This window comes from Ochotona princeps, chromosome 14, assembly GCF_030435755.1.
Source record: "Ochotona princeps isolate mOchPri1 chromosome 14, mOchPri1.hap1, whole genome shotgun sequence".
In the NCBI taxonomy this organism is placed as follows: Eukaryota; Metazoa; Chordata; class Mammalia; order Lagomorpha; family Ochotonidae; genus Ochotona; species Ochotona princeps.
The window spans coordinates 25,772,536-25,794,726 of record NC_080845.1 but is presented as its reverse complement, the minus strand read 5'-3'; the positions used below and the strand labels follow the sequence as shown (position 1 = coordinate 25,794,726).

The window sequence follows — 22,191 nt, the reverse complement described above, 5'->3', positions numbered from 1 at the left end:
TTATGAAAAGTCAGACTATCTGGCAACATTTTCTGTGAATAACAGCTGGTTGCAGCTGCGTGGCAGCCAGCTGCTTGCCTTAGAAAGGTCAGACACTTTGCAGTTACGGCAATTTTGCTACTCCCTCCTGTATAATTGAAAACTGTTTCTCACATTTCCATTACCTTCCTTGGCCCCCTAAAGTCATTTGTGGTTGAGACCTCTGCCCCACATCATTGGCTGTCAACTGTATTTTGCATCTATGACTCATTGGGTACCATGGCACATCATTTAGTTGAAATCAGTGAGACTAAGAATCCACACTTAAAAAAAAAAAATCAGATGTGCTTCTTTTTCATATGTTTTGGTCGCATTTAGAAAAACCGCATTAGCTGAAATGCTTAAGATAATTTGTTTCCTAAAAACAATACTCAGAATCACCTGAAAAAGCTCATTGGCTTTTTCAATGAATTTCTATCTCCCAGTTCCGGGGGTTATGCTGTGACAAGTTTGGGAATATGCACTTGGTTAAGTTATCTGGGTGCTAGTTATGAAGACGGCCACAACTCATGGGTACTGAAACCTCCCAAAGTTATGCTTAATGATAATAAGTGCTCTGGGGGAGCTGGGAAGAGAGTTGGCTAACCTTAGCCACATCTAAACTCTTGTTCGTTTTCCTGATACTTTATTTCATAGGAGGTGATAGAATAAAATACAATTCCGAACTTTTTTTCTTGTGGTGATTATTTCAAATAACTTTTCATCAACTTAGATTTTTCTAAATTTAAAAGCCTAGAATCATTGCGTAAACAATATAATGAAGTTGTCTGCAGGGGTAAGTGGGATTTGGGAACCAGCAGCATACAGACACAAGCATCTTACTTATCTATTACTTATGGTTGCCAGGAAATTAAAGTGATTTGTAGACAATGAAGGAAGTATGAAAAGCTTAAGAGGATAGTAGAAATAGAGTTTCTATTCCTGTGAAGTCAATTTCTACAGAATCGTACTCATCCTGTCTTGTTCTAAATCTTATACTGAACTGGCAATCACGAACTCTCTCCGTCACAATGAGTAAAGATTTTTTTCATATGATAGTATATACTCTTAATATAGCCTGATTCCACGCTGACAGATGATAGGTTTTCCACAGGTGTTACTTGGCTGTTTTTTACCTGAAGAACTAGAAAAAAATGAATCCTTCACTCAGTTTAATCAACAGCCCTTGAGCATCTAAGAAGAGCTACATGCTATGCTAGAAGATAAGGACTCATTTTAGTGGTAGAGAAAGACATGCTTATAAATGTTGACAAGAAACCGCTGTGCCTAAGATCTAGACAAGAATGTACAATGCATAGAAATTACCTGAAGAGCAAGAAATTCATTTTAGTGGGGAGAGGGTGGAGAGTGCATGAAAGAGGAGACATCGGAGCCAAGGTTCCAGGAAGGCATAAGGGCAAAGTGCGTGGAAGAGGTGAGGACAGTAGTACACTTACAGGCATTGCCTGAGGGCAAAGTGCAAAGCGTGAGGTTACTACCAAACAGATAGGCTATGAGTTCAACAAGGATCAGAGACCGAAGGGTCCTGAATGACATGCTCAGCTGCTTAGAATTCGTACTATGGGTTAGTGTTTGGCATAGTGTTAGGTTGTTTGGGGACTTGACATTAAATAGCACTGAATCACAGAATGAAAAACTTAATCCCTTTTCAATTAGTGGTTAATCCATCTTTTTAGGCAGGAAGAAAGCCTCAGTTTGGGGCCTGTATACCTTGAAAACTTTTCTGATACCTGGAAGGTTTTTCTTGTTTGTTTTTGTTTTTGTTTGTTTGTTTTTTAATGAAAGAACTCTGTTGTAGACTGTGGTAGGTGGAGGTATTTAGCCAGCTGGAATTTTGTTTCATTATATACTTATCGTGTAAAATGTTTATTTACTTATCTTTATGTACTTGAAAGGCAATGTATGTTTGTGTGTGCATGTGTGTGTGAGAGAGAGAGAGGGGAGGGAGAGGAGAGAAAGGAGAGAGACAGGCGGGGAGAGAAAGAGAGCGCTAGCTAAAGAAATCTTTCCTGTGCCGGTTCATTCCCGAAATGCCCACAACAGCAAGGTCAGTGTGGAACTATGAGCTAGTATCCCCATTTATAGGTGGTCTAGTCCCAATGGCTTGAGTCATTATCTGCTGCCTCTCAGAATGCACTAGCAGGATGTCAGAAGGAAAGCTGAGGTACCAGGACTTTAACTGGTATTCCACTATGGGAGGCAGGTATCCCAAACTGTGACTTAACCCACTGTACCACAATCCCTGTGCATTTTCAGTATTTAAACCCATAGCAGAGTATCACTTAATGTGGTCTTCATCTTAACTCACTAACTGGCAATCCTAACTTTAACATTTGATTTTACAAGTCTCTGTCATCCTTAGTTGTGTTCTGGTTGTACAGTTCCCAAGCTCCCACCTCCCCCTCATGCCTAATGTGGGCAGCTTGATTTCTCTGTTCCCTTCCTTGACTACAGACAGATCTAAGTAAATACATTACAATACAATGTAAATGCAATACACTGGAAAGTGTGAAACCCTTTACAGCCTCCCTCCATTGCATTCCAACTGTTGACGCTTCAGCAGTTATAGTCCCATCACGCTGGTCCACGTGGAAGGCCAGGACAGAGTGGGCTGCTCCCATTGCCATGTTAATAATCAAGGCCATATGTCCCAACTTCCCAAATCTGAAACTGGCAGTGGGCTCTCCTGAAGAAAAACAGTGTTGGGATACCAATGCACCTTTTCAAATTTTAGTTTGTAAAGTTTCTTTTTTTTCATGTGTGTTAAGCTAGTGAAACTTGTATCAATTCTCTTAAACAGTATAGTAGGTACTCAAAAGTGGTTGCTTAATGAATGAATATGAATGATAGTAAAGGAAATGCAGACATGGAGAAATGTTCTAAGTTTCCACAGATGATTCTGGAGCTGTAACTTGAGGACCTACTCCCTATTACCTTGGTGGCAAGAGGAAAGAGTCCTTTAGGGGCAGGTGTGTTGCTAGAGGTGAAGATGTCAGTGAAGGTGCCTGTGTCACATATCAGAATTTGATATCTGGTTCATCCATGAGGATCCTAACTCCAGCTTCTCACTCATGCGTTTCCTGGGAAGTAAGAGGTGATGTTTCAGGTCACTGGGTTCTTGTCCCACTGTGAGAAACCTAGATTGAACTCTTGGTGCCTAGACATCTGGGCGAGTGAACCAGTAGAACAGCTGGGCCTGTCTCTCTCTCAAACACGTTTTGAAGTGTAAAAATAATCTGTTACAGATGGTGTTTCACATCATAAAACGAGTAAGGGTAGATTTTAGCTATATTATGGGTCAAAATGGCTTTTGTGAACTTCCTGGGGTCTTCACGGTTACAGAAAATATTCTTTCAATGGAAAAATCAATATTGAGCAACCGCATAATTCATCTGGCTAATATCAACGTGGTTATATATCTGTCTTCCCATGTAGATATATAATAGATAACTGCCTTTTAATATAATAATTTGCATTTTCTTGATTAAAAATTACATACAAATTTCAATACCTAGAGCTCTTTGCTTTTTAAAGTTTCTGGATCTCAACAGAAAGTCACAAATTGAAAATAGCTGCATGTGACGGGAAGGCCTTGGAGACCAGCTTCTGTAAGTTTACTGATGACTACCGACCCGTGTTTGGCTTGAGGGGAGCATGTCAGAATCTTAGCACAAATGCCTTTTCGAACTCCACATACTTACATTGTTGTTTTACAGAATACTTTCACTGTTGAAGAATATTGGTAAAAGGAAGTAATACTGAAATGGGAAAGAAGGAAAGAGACATACGATAGATTTATAGAAGAAGACAAAGTAATCTAATGAGAATAAAAGGAGAAGTCAGAGATATTATAAGAAATAGGTGAGGAGGAACACCTTCTTAGGATATACTCATGCATCTTGAGTTTCAAATTGTAATTTGGTTATATGGAATGGTGTATTGGGCCTTATTACTGTCTTGCTATTTACACTTTTCTTTTTGGAAAATGTGTCTACTAACAAATTATGTTGTGGGTGATACTAAGAGGAGTCTGTTTATCATTTGTCCAACAAATGTGTGTTATTATTATCTTTCCTGCTTGAACCTTTTTTCCTTTGGCTTGTAATGCTCTTTTTCACAGTTGTACACAATTCACTCCTTAATTCATTCGCTGCTGAAACATCTTCCCTTCAGATGAGGCTTTCTCGTCCAACCATAGGCATTTTCTACTCCTTTACCTTGATTTATTTATCTCCATTGTACTTCTATCCAATAACATCATATTAGATATGATGTTACATAATGAACATCTATCTCCCATTCTAGAATGTAAGTGCTTTGAGATCACAGCCTTTGATATTGTGCTTATTGCCCTATTTTATCTAAAGCTTTTATTAAACATTTAACATAGTATCTGCCAGCACTTACTGGATTACAAGAAGATACATGCATGCATTGGGCAAGAAAAGGGTCAATGTATGTGGATCAAGCCAGTTGGCTACTTGGAGAATCTCAAGTAAGAGATATAAAAATGTGGCCAGATGGCTTGATTACAGTTGGAAAGTCCTGCAGAGATCAGGCAAACCCTGTCATAAGAACCATGCCCACGAAGAAGTACGTCAAGGAAGAAGAAATTGGTGTACAAGGAGAAAAGGGGGGCATTGGAAGTGAGGTGAAATGCTAGAAGAGTCAGAGGCCTCTAGAAGAAGTTAAGAGAAAATATCTGCCCAAATACATTATAGTAGTACGGTCAGTTGTACCTTGAGCATTTAACTGTTGCATTTTCAGCCTAACCCTTTTTTTTGAGCTTCTTGGAGTGATTTTCTGTGTTTTATAACTTAATGTATTTGGCAATAACTCTTTCCATGAAAATGGGGATGCTCTATATGTGAGCTGCATAATGTAGTAGCCATAACTCATATGTGCCCATTAAACACTTGAAATGTGGTGTGTGTGCCCGAGGAAGAGTCCTTTTGCTGTTAGTTTATTTGAAAGGTTGAGAAAGTGAATGAGAGGGTAAGAAAGTGCATGTGTGTGTGAGAGAGAGAGGAGAACAAATAAAGATCTTTCATCGCTAACTCATTCTAAATAACTACAAAAATCAGTGCTGAAATAGGCCAAAGCCTAGACCCTGTAACAAGGATGAGAGGGACTCAAGCACTTGATGGCCGTATGCTGCCTGCCAGGTACATCAGCAGGAAGCTGCATCAGAGGTGGAGTAAGCACTCCTACATGGGTTATGGGCGATTCAGGAAGCAGCTTGGTCCACTTTTCCACAATGCCTGCCTCTGGCTTTATGTAATTTATATTGATTTAAACTTCAGTATTATGCATAGAGATTATTGTATTGGAAAACACAACACTATAGTTCTTAGTATAGGGTGTAAAAGACAAGAAGCCTAATTTATACAAAGGAGGAAAAGGGAAAAAGGAAGGAAAACCACGACAGTGTCATAGAATCCAAGTAGAGTGTTCAACAGCAGAAGCAACTCCAATAATGCTCAGGATGATGATAGCGTTTGGCTAGTGGTGAAGACACGACTTGTGTGCCTGCACTCCGTATTGTGTGCCTGGGTTTGAGCTTCACCCCCTCCCTGATGATTTTAGTTTCCTGTTATGCACCATCTGGGAGATGTTGATGGTTAAAGCAGCTGGATTCCTGCAAACCACCTAAGAGATCCGAATTGAGTTCCTGGCTTTGACCTAGCTCAGCCCCTGCTATTACAGGCATTTGAGGAGTGAACAAATGAACGGAATCTGTTTGTCTGTATGTCCCTTTCTATTTCTGTATGTCTGCCTTTTAAATAATTAAATAAATAAAAATTTAAAATCATGTCAAAGGAGATAAATCTGGCAATGTCCCTTTAGTGACTGTGTTATTTATATGTTTTATATGTTTTATATGTTATTTATATGTTTTAAATTATGGGATTTGTGTAAATAAGGTGTTAAATAATTCATTCAAAAGCAATCCATGTATCCATTAAAAAGAATGAAGAAAATGTTGATGACATAGGAATTTATTTATAATATGTCAATAAACTAAAAAGAAATTCAAGAAAGAGCATGACTGTGTTTATACCACACCTATTTCTATAGTTTTGGGCTGTGGATGTATGTGTGATTTTAGTTTTATTATATTTTATTAACTAACTTTTAGAATTGTCTATTTGGAACATAGTTTTTATAAGCAGAAATAAAAGGAACATATGTTATGCTTAACAAAATAAATAGCTACATCGTTTCATTTGGAATTATGAATCAAAGTGCTGTAAAATATAGCTACTAAAAACTTGAACCAGTTCACATTTTTAAAGTTAGTAAGAGTACTTCATGTTTTTGGCCCAACTTCTTGACGTATGTTTTGATATCTTACTTTATGGTTTATAGCTGCAATTATGTATATGTGGGTGGAACACCAGAAAAGTTTGAATATTTTTCTTAGTAGAAGATAGAAGAAGGTTTTCTCTTTAATGAATTAACTTGGCAACTCACAGTCAAAAGACCAGGAAAAAAATTAATGGCTCCTTGGAGTCCTTTGTGGTTTTATGAGGTATTCTTCTCATGCTCCTATTTAAGTCTATATCTTAGCGATCACTAGGTGGCACTCTGTGCCTGCAACCAGGTAGTCGCTCGCTGGAGTCAGCTAGGAATCTGTCATTCACTTTCCCATAACACCTTGAAACATTTCTTAATATGTACAACCTACTGTGTTATGAGACTCAGATTAACCGTTCCTATAGCACCAACACAGTAATATCCCTGCATGATTCTGTATCTGTATCTGCTCCTATTATATTCACAATGCATGGCCTAAGCTGAGTGGGTTTGAAGCTAAGAGCCAGGGGCTTCTTCCAGGTCCCTTCTCACAGCCGTGGGTTCAGGGAACCAAGGACGTTAGCCATCTTCCTCTACTTTCCCAGGCCATAAACAGAACTGAATCGCAAATGAATCAGCCGGGACTAGAAACAGTGCTAATAAGGGATGCCAACTCTGGCAGGTGGAAGAATAACCTGTTAAGCCAATATATCAGCCCCAGCGGAATTTATTTATTTATTTTAAAAGATTTAATCATTTGTATTGGAAAGGCAGATATACAAAGAGGAGGAGAGACAGAGAGAAAGATTTGCACAATGACTCAACCCCAAGTTGGCACAACATCCGGAGCTGAGCTGATCCGAAGCCAGGAGCCCGGAGCCTCTTCCAGGTCTTCCACATTGGGCCGATATCAACTGCTTTCCACAAGCAGGGAGCTCGATGGGAAGTGAGGCCACTAGGATTAGAACCAGTGCCTATAAGGGATCCTGGCACGTTCAAGGCAAGGACTTTAGCTGCTATGCTATTGTGCTGGACCCCCAGTGGAATTTAGTTTTAAGAGCCTCTGGTTGAGTCAAAACAAATAGTGTCACATAATAGAAAGATTGAGATTTGATTAAGTAAGCTTGTGATTTGAAATGATGAGCATGTAAATTCACCTGTGGATATATATTTATTTTAAATCTGGAAAGCATTATCCTAACTCTTGCTTGGCTTCTAGTTGAGGTCTTCACTACAAACAAATAAGCAAGAAAAACCACTAATACTTTTAATGAGTGGTTTGTATAGCATGAAGATTCAGTGAGTTAATGTCTTGAAAGATACAGGTTGGACTCTTCCTTGGAATGATTACAGCTTCAGCAATTTACAGAGTAATGGAAAACCACAAGGAAACACACAAAGAAAAAATTTCAGTGTTAGAAATATCATCAACTCCGAATACTCAAGCTTAAAAGGCCATGTCAAATCTAAGCTTTCAAAACTTTTTATAGAAATTGATTTCTTTTTACTCTTTATTACTTTCTGGTGCCATTGTCCACACAGACAATTGTACCCCACTATTTCTGAACTTTTAGACAAGTATCCTTGAGACAATAAAATATATTAAAGTGTTTCTTGGTGCTCTGTATAGACATGCATGTGGTGGTAATGCTTGCACATAACTGTTATAATCAGACACAGAAAGACAATTATTGCTCTTATACGAGGGAGCAAAAATGAAAAATAGATCAGAAAACAAAATCAAAAAGACAAATGACTGTATCTATAAGTGCAAATATGGTGTTTTGTAAAGATTCGTTTTGCCTATTTCCCAATTTGTTAAGAATTATATACTATTATAGCTTTTATGACCTGTGACTATCTTAAAATTTACTGTATAGGAGAGAACTTGCCATCTTGTCATTTGGTTACTATTTATATCCTTTCCTATATTCTTGCTGATTTATGATCTTTTTACTTTATATGTTGAACGTTATTTAGTGGTGCATGAATTCTCTGACTATAACGCAAGTTGAAAATAAGCTATTTCATTATAAGAGGTTTTGAAACAGTATTCAATAAAACAAAAGAGTTTTCTTTCTTGGTGTTCCTTTTCTATAGATATAACAGCGATGCTATATTTTAAAATTTTGGATTAATGTAAACTTCCACTAGTTATATTAATTCAGATAAAGATAGTACAAGAAGGATGAAATTCTGAACTTTTGATTCATGTCAAGGTAAAAACTGTTTTTTTTTTCCTAACAAAAATCCACAACATTAATTGGTCTTTGATAGCAGAAGGAGATTCATTTATCTGGGAAAGAGGAACCAAGATTAAAACTCTTTAATTTTTTCTTCTACTGCAACATATGTGAATTGAAATAGAATGTGCCTTCTTAGAATCCAGTAGGCTGGCTCACCTTCCATCTCCTTTTCAGCCACCTCCCTAAGTGTGTATGTACAAATGTATTGATTTCATATTGTTATTGTTACAAATAATATGAACTAAGTGTTTTGAAGCAACATCAATTCACTCTCTTAAGATTGGAGGTCGCGGTTTGTAGTTAGTTTTCTCTGGTTTAAAATCAAGGCATTGGCAGGTCTGTATTTTTTTGAACACTTTAAGAGAAATAAATGTTTTCCTACTTGTATTAGTCTCTAGTGGCTGTCCATATTACTTCACTTATTGTTCGTCCCTCCGTTCGCTGCTTCCTGTCTTCCAACGTCACATTCCTTGCTCTGTTGACTGTGATTCCCACACCATTTTGTTAAGAATTCCTGTGTGTCCACTTGCACAATCCAAGACAACCTTCCCATCTTAAAATGTTTAATCTCATTTTCCAAGTCTGTGGTAGATAATACACTCGCAGATTCTGAGATTTCAGACACAGGGATATTTGGAGGACTGCCATTAACCTGCTAAATGACCAAATGTAACTCCTCAGACCCATGCCTCTCATCCTTCATGTCTTCTGTTACTCCCTTCTTTTATTTATCCAGCTAGAAAATGGCAGAGGTCAAGATCTTGAATTAGGAAATGTCACACACAAATCTGTGAGTTCTTATTAGTACCATCTAATAAGCCTCAGCATCATTCTTAACTTCTGATGTAATGCTCCATAGTGTTTATCATCCTGAACCTCTGTAGAGAAGCAACTAGTTAAAACTGAAACTCACATTTTACTTCATTACAGGCCAATTTTCAAGCTGTGTGTGCTCTTCTGTGTACCAGAACTCTAAGATTTCCAAGTAACCGATTGCTTCATTTTTCTGCAGGGATGGTTTATTAGAGTTGGATGCCCTATGCCTGAATATCACATTCATACTGAATATATATGTAGAAAAACCCTGCGGAGAACACACTTGGACACTTGAGTTTATATACTGACTAGTTTTATATTAATCTTGCCATATGAACATTTTGTACTTACACGATCACTTGTCATCATGAGACTGTACTATGCTCTAGGCACTTTACTCAACAATAAAAACATGATGTCTTTTATAAACTCGTGTGATATTCATGTTATTACAATGAAACATTGAGACATTTAGCTTATTTTCAAGATTAGATGCCTTGGAACTTGCAGAGCTGAGATTCAAACAATTGTTCTTTTCAAAAGCAGTCCTTTAGCTCCCATGTTGTGTTTTCTTCATCCATATGTTACTAGTGTCTCATTTTTTTCCATTTGCATTGTAAGGGAGATAATATTTGCTCAGCCTAACTCACAAAATATTCATGAGTATAAAGTAGATAAGAAAGGACTTTGATAAATTTAAACATGCTCTATAATTTATCTCTTTTGTAAATGATCTTTTCTATACTGAAAGTATAGATGAAGAAACAATAAGGGTAACAACTTTTATCTTTCATTATGTAGATAGCATGTGAAATGGTGGAAAAAATATGGGCCTATGCCATGGAAAGATAGACAAAGAGAGATAGAGATATGAGAGACAGAAACAGAGAGAAAAAATATCCTATTTATCCTCCAATTAACTTTCCAAATGCCACACTAACTGGTGGTCTGGATAATGGCTGATGCATGGGGCTGTAAATGAAATCTAGCTTTCCCATTGTGTGTTGGGAACCAGTTACTCAAGCCATCAGCACTGCCTCAGCTGGAATCAGGAGCTGAACCTGGGAATTAGTCACTCAGATACAATGACGCATCTTGACCACTAGGTTCGTCCTTCATCTTCTTTTATTTCATGATGATTTCTCGCTTTTTACAATTAACAGGTCTTTATATTTATCTATATGGTATTTATACACTGTTATCCATCTTAGAGGGCAGCTAGGAGAATTATGCATATGCTTTAATGAAGAAAAAAAACACTGGGAAGCACAAATTCTACCTAAGTACACTTTTTAAATATCTATGCTTCAAGTGAATAATAGTAACACATAATGAGGTTTGACTAAAAAGGAATTATGCTGGTTAATTCTTTACTACTCTGATACTTGAAGATTCATCTTCATTTCCAGACCATCACTAGATAGTAAGAGACCAACTTTCAGGAGCTATGTTGTGGTGTATCAGTTAAAGCTGCTGCCTGTACCACAGGCATTTCGTATAGTTGTTAGTTTGAGTCCTTGCTGCTCCGCTTTCAATCCAGCTCCCTGCTAATGTGCCTGGGAGAAGTAGTGTAAGATGGTCCAAGTCGCTGGGCCCCTAAACCCACATGGGAGACCCAGAAGAAGCTTTAGGCTTCTGACTTCAGATCAACCCAGCTTTGGCCATTGCAGCCTTTGGGGGAGTGATTCAGCAATGAGAAGTCTTATATTATGTGTGTCTTTCTTTCCAAAGCTATGTCTTCCAAGTAACTAAATAAATCTTTCTAAAAAATGTATCAGCCTCTAAGTGACAAATACAAGATCCCCTCAATGCTGGAGATCAAACAAGTTGACAGTCTCTCCTCAAAGTACATTACTGTGGTTTGAATATTAATTTGAGTATCCCACAACTTGGTCCCCAAAGTTATCTGTTAGTGATATAAAGAAGACAAAACTGTAACCCAATTATGGAATTAGAAATGTGAATTTGTGGAAGTGATTCCAAAGGATTAGGCTACTAGGATGTAGCTCCATGATGTGATCATGATGGTCATATGAGAAAGGCCATAGACAGATCCACACTTTCTCATGTAATAGGATGCTCAGTACTGCTTTGGGATTCTGCCAGGAGGAAGGCCATCACCAGATACTAAATCTATAGGACTGCCTGATTTTTGACTTGAACCTACAAGTTAAAACTAGAAGCTGAAATAAAAATCTTTTCTTCATAGGAAGTTTGTAATTTAAAAAAGCTATTACATGCATGATTCATACATATTCAAAAACAAATCTGAATATCTGGCTGAGGTGTTGGGTTGAGGGAAGAAGAGCAAAAAGGAACAAGATTGACTTATTTTTAATCTCATATTTTCCTCCATTGCTGTTCTCTCCCACTATCGTATAGAAGAGAGATCGTAAAAAAATTAGTGATTTAAGGATTTTCATTATTTCGTTATTGATGCACTTGTTCAAAAAGCAATATGTCAAATTCTGTAGGACATTCTTTGTCCTTGACCCAATCGTATACATGTGTGTGACAGTGAGTAGGCAGGAGAAAGCACATGAGAAATCTCATCTTTAACATACAGTAATTTTAAAAAGAGAGTAACTCCTTCCTGTTGGAGTCCCACACGGTTATTTGCTCTGAGCAATGACAGGTTGTTACCTTCCATGATCAGATAAGGAGTTGACTCCCAGTTTCAGACTGGTCCAGCTCTGGCCACTGCAGTCATTTGCAAAGTGAACCAGTGGACAGAAGCTCTCTCTCTCTCTGTGGGTCTCTTGCCCTTTCTCTGTAACTCAAATAAAATAAATAAGTCTGTTTCTTTTTTAAAGATTTACTTATTTTTATTGGAAAGTTAGATATGCAGAGAGAAGGAGAGATAGAGATCTTCCATCCAATGATTCACTCCCCAAGTGGCCACAATAGCCGGAGCTGAGCCAATCTGAAGCCAGGAGCCAGGAGCTTTTTATAGGTCTCCCACATGGGTGCAGGGTCCCAAGGCTTTGGGCCATCCTCGACTGTTTTCCCAGGCCATAGGTAGGCAGCTGGATGGGAAGCGGGGCTGCTGGGATTAGAATCGATACCAACATGGGATCCTGGTGCAGGCAAGGTGAGGATTTTAGCTAATAGGCTACTGCACTGGGCCCTATTTTTTTAAGATGCCCTTGGTATAGAAACAGTATAATGGAATTTCTCATTTTCTTAGGCAGCCATGATTCCTTTCTAGTGATCAGTTTTGTTTTGTTTTTGATTGCTAGGTATAAATATTCACAGAAAGAATCACTTGCCCTAAATGACATGGCCAGTCAGAAAGATGCAGAGGTAGACTAGAAATCTTTTGACCAATATTTTATATATTTTGTCACCTTGTGCTTTTTTAATCATTGTGATTGGAATCAAACTGGATATTCATAAAGTAAAATCTAACAGTGCAAAATCTGTGGTGACTTCTATAATAGCAGAAGATAAAACACTAAGGAATTAGGCAACCTAATTGGCTTTTGGTTAGTTCATATGATTGGATCATAAATTGACTCCAAGGTGTAATGGCCAAGTAGATTGAGAACGGATTTATTCTTTCAAGAGTACTCTTGTGGTAAGCACAATGTGGGTAAGACAGACTAACTGTCCAATAAATGATGTCTGCCAGTATCTTCTGCTTAGCTCATCTAGAAAAATACATAGTGTAAATAAATCAGATTTGACAAAAAAACAACTTCCAAAAGATTCCCAAGTTTCCGCTCTTCAAAAGGCACATGTACAATATCACTACTAAGAAGAGTTCTGCATCACTTGACATTTAATTTCAAATCATTTATCTTTAAGTCAGTGACAATTAGGTGTTCTTCTCTGCCATTTATAGTGAATTGCAGAAGAATACATTTCCCCTAGAGAAGAGAGAGAAAGTCAAGGGAAGTCAATACCATCGAGATCAGATGTTTGAACAGTAAGTGTCCTTTATTGGTTTCCTCCTGAGACATCTAAGTTATTTTGTGATATAATTGTTCTGCCCTCTCTATGATGCATAAGTAATGCTGTGCTAACCAAATTCTTACAAATAAGCTTTAGTACTTAGCCCTATGTTGTCAGAGAAAATGACCCACTTAACACTTTTATTTGCATGGTAGTAAGAACATATTAATTAACACACATGACTCATGAAACTGGCACAATTATGGTTGGTTCATTCAACGAGAGTTGAAAGTGCAGTCACTTGAGTTTTATGGGTTTGGATCTAAGCCAATCATTACTTCATCGACTCTATTTAATGGAACCAACATGAAACTAGTATGAACTCTATTTTAGAAACAAAGTATTTTTCTGTTACCTCAGTAGGTAAATTTTAAAGAATTAATCTTGAAAAACCCACACATACAGAGAGAAAAGGTAATGTGTGAAGAGAAGAGAAGAGAAGAGAGAGAGAGAATGATTATAGAAACTTATTGTAACTTCAAAAAATGAAGCAAGACTCATATACAGAAACATTAATGGAATGCTATAGGAAAAAGTGTTGGAGTTACAAAGTGATGATGTTAATAAGTGAGTCAGCATTAAGTAAGAGTTTGAGTGTCATACTGAAATTAGATTTTTTGGATGGGAATACATTTGATCTCATCCTTACATGTAAAGCTACATTAAGTTTTATCGATACCACTCATTTATTTATCCGAAAGCAGTTATTTAACTCACTTGAATGAATTTGTCTGGTGATGTATTCTGTTTCTGATTTAAATGATTAGAATATTGAATTAAATCTATGATGCTTTTCTCAGGGGGTTGATCATCTCAGTGCATGCCCCATTCAAGAATCATGAATGGTGCCAATGCTATTACCTATTCACTAAAATCTTCATATAAGAGAAATCAGCAGCCTACAAGAAAGTGAGGAAAAACAGGTGTTGTTACTCCTGTTCTAAAGACACATTTATTTGTTTGAAAAAGAGGCAAAATATTATTTTACTTGATTGTGTGGGTAACCCTATTTCATCCAGAACACTTTATTCAGGCTCTGGTCTAAGCAAGAAGGTAACTGAGGGAGCAGATGGGGAGGAGAGTGGCTAAGTTGTCAATTTTACTTAATATGACATCCTTTTATATGTATCAAGTATTTTTTAAAATCATGGATGTATTAGAGAAAGATTCATTTTTCAAAAGAAGTAAGGGAAAGATTGGTTATTAATTTTGCTGAAAGCAGATTATGGTCGTATCTTAAAATTACATATTATAGCCACTTGACATTTAGTAGGACTTTTTAATGTACAATATGATTGAATAGAACTTGAAGCACATAAATAAGAAAGACAAAGTAGATGTATTTGAATTTAAAGCACAAAAGAAAAGTGAAATAAACTGTGCTCATTGAACAAACTAGGTCTATGTTAATACAATACCTTCTCCCCTTCAAGGTGTGTACCATAAAAATAACAATGACAACGGTGATTTAGAATAGTTTCTGAGTTGAAATACAAAAATAAATGCACTTGGCAGAGTGTTTGTTTTATTGTTGTCTTACAAGGGTTGTCCCTGGAGGACTTCACTTCCCCAGCAGTCTTAAAGCTCTGATGCTTACTGTGTTTGGAAGCTGCTTCATGGGTTTTCTGGCCCTCTTTTAGTAGTGAACTATATACTGCACACACCCATCATGGAACACAAACATTCTAACTAAGGAATACTCATTTGGGTAGGAAATTCGTGTGATTAATGACTTTTGCCAAACAATCTACAGATGGAAAGGAATCTGGAGCTGGAGATGACTACTGGTAATTTATGAAGTTATTAGGTAATAGAGAAGCAATAATGAGAAGCAGTGATATGGGTTCTGGTATTTCATTACATCTGATTCTGCTTATTTGTTAATAATGATGTACCCTCTATAGGCAATTTCATGTATATCAGACTTATAGTCATTGGCAGCATTGTGGACCAGTGTTCACCATGCCTTCCTCTCTACTGCCTACTGTCATCCAGAGTCAGGCAACAGAAATATTTCACACAAATGTTAATTAGCCTGTACCATGCAAGTTAAATCTCTATTTCTCATCACTGAAGAGGAATCTTGTGGACAACTACTGAATGTGGTTTGTACCTGCCCTTGGTAGGATTAAAAATGTGAGATTGATTTTCCTACAAAAAGAAATCCTTAGTACTCAATTGATACTTTTGGCATAGATTTTATCAAAGTCTTCAATTGTAGATGGCCTTCATTAATTTTCATTTTTTTAAATTTTCATATATATACTAAAAGTGGAAAAGGAGATTCACATTTTTCCTTTAGCTGACAGGGTAGATGGAAAATGATCTTGAGTCAGAAATGCTTCAGATCCTGGAATTTTACTGGTGCACTGACCCACATTAATCAAACCTTAGAAGTTTCCTTAGTTTCTGATCTTTAAAATGGGGTGAATATCAATTACTTCAAATTTGCCTCATAAATACATTGCAATGGCATTTGATATAATAAAAGTATTTTGTAAAATGCACAAAATTCTATTTATAAAATTCTATTCTCTTATGAAATACATATATTATTATTTGTCAACAGTGAAGTTCATAAATAGCTTATTCTGAAAATGCACTTAAAAATGCACTTTAAATAATGCCTATTAGAATCTAAATCAGCCAATTCCTACTCCTTTATTATCAGATAGTGGGAGAAGAAACCACAAGTGCATGCCAGCCCCTGCAACCACACCACATGGAAGGTGGGGACAAAGAAACAACTCCCAAACCAGTCTCTCAGTCCGTGTTTAGGATATCTGATGATATTTTTAATGCTTTCCAAGACCCAAGACTCACTAACCATTCTGTATCTATTGATTCTGTATTCGTTGCAGATTTTCTGTTTCCTCAATGAAATTCCGGGAAGTACTGTCTTCCTGACACCATCGTGTAAGGCTGAGACACACCTTCCGGAGAAGTCAAACAGCAGACACGGCTTTTCTGCCACGTGCTCCTGGAGCTCCTCCTGGGAGTGTCAGACTAGCAGTCAGGAATCCCATACTCCCAGCCCAGTCATCAGAAATCTCGGACGCTCTCCAAGGTCCTGAACCTTGACTTCTTCCTCTGACTGTCTTCCAGGAGATTTCTCCCAGCTAATCACAAAACGACTAGTTCTCCCCCTACCCTATATTCTCTCTACTCGCATTTTACGTCGGTCTGCACTTAAAATGTTTTATTTCATTTGTGCTTATCACTCTTGGGCGGTCCCAGTCCTCAAACAATAGCAAAGTCATAAAGCACCAGATCCTATGGACTTCGCCTAGCTCCCATTTGCCTCTCGCCCGTACTCCCACTCCCACCCCTTGGTTCCAGCCCCAGGAATGTCCATCTCCCATGCACGCACCAGACTCCTCTCACCTGACTCTCCCGCGGAAACTCGTGGCGCACGATGCTGATCACTGGAATGTGCAGAACTGAGCTGACCAAGTCAAGCTCCATCATCTCGCCCTGGCTCTGGGGGAAGGCCAGTAGTGCCGACACCCCTTGCACCACCACGGTGTGGCACACACTCTGAAGAAAGGAGAAGGGGTCACTGCTCCAGGGTGAGCTGGGGGATGAGAAGGGCAAAAGTGGCAAATCTCCCAGGCCGGCCTCGATGGCCATCACCACTTCCAGAGACAGATTGTAGGGCAACAGCCCATCCACTCGGTTCAGGTTGTCCACGGCAAATAGAAGTGCATCCCGTGGCCACAGGGTCTCAGCTCCGGTACCCTCCTCTGGCTTCCGGGTGCCCTGTCGCCCCCGGCCATGCAGGGCACTTCCCAGCCAGCGCGCACCCGGTGAGGGCGCTGGGGGCCGCCAAGTCCCTGGCTCTGGCTCATGCCTCTGGGAACCTGCCCGGCTGCCGTCCGGAGCGCGGCTGGTTGCACTGGGGGCTGTTGTCCAGGGCTGCAAGTGCACCGCGCCCACCCTCACCGCGTGCCCGATGCGCTTGAGGATCTGGCAGGGCTGCGGGTGCGAGGAGGAGCCGGGCACCCCGGCCAGTACCAGTGCGCAGGGCGGCGGCAGCAGCAGACAGACCCTGCTCAGCAGCCACCACAAACTCAGTCTCCTCATTACTGAGATCCGGAGAGAGAAAGCACGCCCCCTCCTGCGCCCGGCTCTCCCCTGAGCAGCCGCCGCCTAAGGTCTGCGCCTCCACGTCCCGCACGCAGCTTCACTCGACGCAGTGAAGCGGTCCCAGGAGCTGGAGCGATCTCTGGGCCATAGAAGTTGGAGCTTAGCGCGTCCTGGGTTCTCGGGTCCCGCCGCGTCGCATCCTCTGCCCGCCCGGTGTCTGAGCCGAGCGGGGCTGACGGGCGGGCCAGCGCCTGTCACCGGCGCCTGGGACACTGATTCCCTGCCCACCCCATCTGCAGGGCGCCTCGGGCACTGCGTCCGGCCCCGCGACGCGGTGGCTGCGCTCAGAGGCAGCCTGATTTCCAAGGAGGGCAACGGTGATAGAGGAGCAACGCTCTCCTTGGCTTCTTTGCCTTTGCTGCCCAGGCGAGACCCGCTTGTTTCCTGGGGCTGTGTTGGAGAGGGCGTTCACGCCTGGGGTGCCGAAAAGGCGCCCAAGCCGCGGGTCTCTGCCGCCGTCCCCCTTCTCGCGGGCTTTCCCAGAGCTGGCCTCATTTTTCTTTTGCCCTCGCAGCTTCCTTCCCTTCTTCAGCGTTCTCTGTGCGCCAGCCACCACCGCGCTTGCTTCCTCTCTGGAGCGACACGACTGGCCAGCAAAGGGTGGTTCTGCTCTGAGCGCCAAAGTTCTCCCCGCCTCAGCCGGGCGCCTCCCTGTTGCCGAGCCCTGGCACCAGCCTGTCGCTTGGCTGCGCTAAACGCCCACTGATGGTGCAGCTGCTGGTTTCCCCGTCCCGCGCCCTCGAAAGTCGCTGCGCTCCAAGGCTGGGAGTACTTTGCGAAATTCTCAGAGACCCAGAGGGCAAAGGGTGTGAGCAGCAGAGAATTCAGAATTGGGAGACGAGCCTGAGTGATGTGTTCCCTGGGCTGGGTTCAAAGAGGCTGCGATTTTAACGACCTGCTCCTTCATGCATCGCTCTGAAGAAGGGTTTCTTAGCCAAGGGAATTAAGGCAAGAGTTATTTACACATGTAATGTCAGCTCCCTTCTCTCTGGCCCGGTGGCCTTGATCTTTTTACAAAACTCCTGTTTCCTTGTTGTCAGAATTAAAATTAATTCAAAGTAGTTTTATTTATTCATGCACTTAAAGAGATTCAACACATTTTGGGAATCTCAAAGACAGTCAAAGGCAGTTCCACGTAAGACCCAGAGTCGCCAGATCACAGTTTCTAGTAGGACATTTCAAATGGACGGTCACATGGGAAGGTCATGGGGTCAGAATCATCTCGTCTTTTCCTTCATGGTCTGAAGAGCTGGATTGGAAGGGAAGAAAGAGCTAAGGGCAGACCTGTGGTTTCTATTCATACAGCACACTGATTTTATGCCACAACATAATTTAAGAGAATGAGAGAAATATCCATGGAGTCCCCAAGCCCTGGGAATCAGCAGTTCTGAATCCCGCTCCCATCTAGAGAACAACGACCTTGCACTTTATTTCACTTGACCAAGTCCTGCTGTTTGGATCTGTTAAATTTCTATTCAGCTACAGCTAGGTTGGGTTTGGAGGCATGTTTTTGACTCGTGAGTGGAAGTTTCCATTATGCCTTGAGTTCTTGGGATGAAGAGGCACTGGCAAATAAAAACTCCAAGAAGGTTCGCAGTGAATACTGTTTTCCGTAGCACAGACCTTTAAAGGCATTTCAGAGTCAACGTTTCATGACATTGAAGATGGTTTTAGAAAGACTGGGATGAGAGAAGAAAAGGCTCCCAGGGGGGAAAAAAAACAGTTCTGACAGGGTCTGAAGCTGGAGGGAAAGCTGGGTTCCCCCGAGGCCTTGGGGGAGTGGCCGGTGCCCACAGCACTGGAGATAAGCTATTTCTAACCTGTTGGAGATTTCTTCTTATTTCATGAGTTCCCACTGACTGAAAACTGAAAATAAAAAGTCCAAAATTTATTGGCTCTTGAACTACAGGATAATGGGAAAGAATATTAGTCCTGCAGTTATTAGGTGCGTTTGTGTGTGTGTGTGTGTGTGTGTGTGTGTGTGTTGAAAAGTATGATGTTCCAGGTTCTGACTGTGCCTCATGTAGAAATCTTAGTGCTTGACATGTGAATATGTTCAGATCAGATTCGCAAGAAAATAGAGGTGATGGGAAATAACTTAATCTGTTTGTTTATGACATTGTAGAGTCATTCTCTGTGCTTTAAATATCTTAAAATTTCATGATCACCTTGAGGGAATGATTGGTTATTCACAAAACAGAAGATAATTTCCCAATTTCTAGGCATGGATGTTGCCTAGCTCCTGATAAATCTGTACTTGGATTTTGTGACTACTCAGTAAACAGTGAATGGTGCTGCCTTCTTTGCTTCCTTTTCATTCTTTCTGGGCTGTTCATTTGTGAAACATTGATTTCCCTGTGGTCATACTTTTGTTGCTGTGTTCTCTTTTTCCACATAGGTAGGATGTAACCATCGGTGACATTCTTCTCTCTTCCTTCCCCATATCTCTCTCTTCCCCTTTCCTTTCATCATCTTCTTCTTTTTTTAAAAATGCTTTGCAGGTCATAATTTTCAAAGTTCATAGTGATTTAGCATTCAATGCACCAACCAATGGTTAAATCCAACGACATGTCAGCTTTTTCCACTGAACTGTCTTGAGGGAAGTAGCTGTGATTCAGAGAAGCTGAGCTCTCCACATTCCCAATCCCCAAAGCCACAGAATTAGAGTGAGCAATATGTTGGAATGAGAGATAGAAAAATGTGCAAATATATGATGTCTTAGTTGGTGATAAGGAGAAAAAGTACGGCAGAAAAGAGTAAGGAGGAAAGCAGATTGTAATTTCAGAAGGAAAACCAAGGGAAATGTGTTTGAGACAATGACTTTTAGCAAAATTTATTTTTATTTTTTTGGGGGGAAAGAGAGAGAGATGGGAGTGGAGAGAGAAAAGAAAGAGATCTTGTGTCAATTAAGTCACTCTCCAGATACCCACATTGGCTGGGGCTGATCTAGGAGCCCATAACTCAACTTAGGACTCTCATATGGGTGGCAAAAATCCAAGACCTTGAGCCATAGCTGTTGGCTCTCACGGTGTACATTACAGGAAACTGAAATCAGTAGCAGGGCTGGGACTCAAATCCATACTCTGAGTGATATCTTCGCAGTTTTATCAAATGCCTTTCCCTAAGAAAATAACTTTAAATGAAGACATAATTGGAAGGGAGGAAGAGAGTTATGCAAGGTAAGAATTTCCAAATGTTTCAGGTGAAAGTTCCAGAGTGGCTGGAACATAGAAACCAAGGGATCCCAAGAAGAACATGGGGGCAGGTACCGTCCGAGACGTAACGAAAAGATGGCACACAGTGTAAACTTCCGAAGGTTTTGGCTTTCACCATGAATACGCTGGGAAGAAATGAGGGCAGGGAGATTGAGTTGAGGAATGTAAGATTATTTTTAAAAAAGATTATGTTTTTAGGAGGAAAGAATTACAGAGGAGGGGTGGGGGAGAGAGAGAGATCTACCATCTCTTGATTCACTCCCCAAATGATGGCTAAAGCTGGAGTTGGATTGGTTTAAAGCCAAGAGCCAGGAATTTCTGGGTCTGCCATGTGGCGACATGGCCTAAGCATTTGGGCTATTTTCTGCTGTTTCCAAGGAGCTTTAGCAAAGAGCTGGGTTGGAAATACAGTTGTTGGGACATGAACTGGCAACCATATGGGATGTGGTGTTACTGGCAGCACCTTTACCCAATATATCACAGTGCAAGCTTCAATGCTGTCTTTCTGACAGAGCTACTATAACTCTTCTGTTTCTAATGCAGTGGACATAAATAGAAGTCAAAACATCTGGTGTGAGGCTGTTATAATAATCCACGTGAGTGATAATGTTAGGGCCATTTTTTTAAAAAAAAAAACAACTTTATCATAACAGTGTGATTGTAATTATTCCCATTCTAAAGAATAGGAAATTGTATTCAGTAAAAAAAAATAAGTATTTGCACCAAGTTATATAATGAGCAACAATTCAGCTTCAAGCATTTAAGTTCATCCATGCTGCATTGCTGGTAGCAAGAATTAGCCAAATTTTTAAATTGGTCCAACCAGAGAAGATGGAACTCTTTTTAGTACCTGATTTGAAATGAAAATTACCCATCGAAGAACTGTTTTGGAGCTTCAACCAAACAAAAGCACATGCAAATACTCCATGATTTGAAATGCGGTTTTTGAACATCTGTGGTTTCTGTTAGCAGCAATGGGCAGACTAATAGATGAGATTTTCTGAAAGGAGCCCAGGATGGGCGACAGTGAAGGAAGCATTAGGAACTGGGAAACTCTTCTCTGCACTGTTTCCCTATGGGCATGAACTTTCATCCGCCAAAGCCTGAGCTGCTTGCTTTGAACAGTGCCCGAAGTGGTAGCTCTTGGCAGTGGTAGATAAAGACATGGCAATGTACAGACTTTCCTGAACCTCCTCAAGAGAGTGGGAAGCTCCCTGGAGTGTTCAGTCCAGTTACATATTTATTACAGGCTGGAAAACTATTCTTTCCTTCACTTACACCCTGATCATTTCAAAGTGTACATCTAGCTTATTTTATTTGTAAATGGAAATAATATTAAATGGCATGTGCTTAATTCTGAGTCAACCTTTTATATAGTCATAACTACTTACATTCCCTAATATTCAGATGAAGATGTACTTATGCCAAGCTAATGCACACTTGTAAGTTCAATGTGCGCCCTCTGTTGCATCAATTTC

The 22,191-nt window shown here is 40.1% G+C and overlaps 1 protein-coding gene across 1 annotated transcript in view; it reads right to left on the bottom strand.

The window, feature by feature from the left end:
* Window positions 1-17,849, bottom strand: part of GRIN3A (glutamate ionotropic receptor NMDA type subunit 3A) — a 157,507-nt gene extending 139,658 nt beyond the window's left edge. The window contains exon 1 of the mRNA XM_004580939.4: window positions 16,737-17,849. Coding sequence (XP_004580996.2) covers window positions 16,737-17,435 — 699 coding nt within the window. The 5' untranslated portion in view covers window positions 17,436-17,849. The remainder of the gene's footprint in view (window positions 1-16,736) is intronic.
* Between the last annotated feature and the right edge of the window lie 4,342 nt (window positions 17,850-22,191).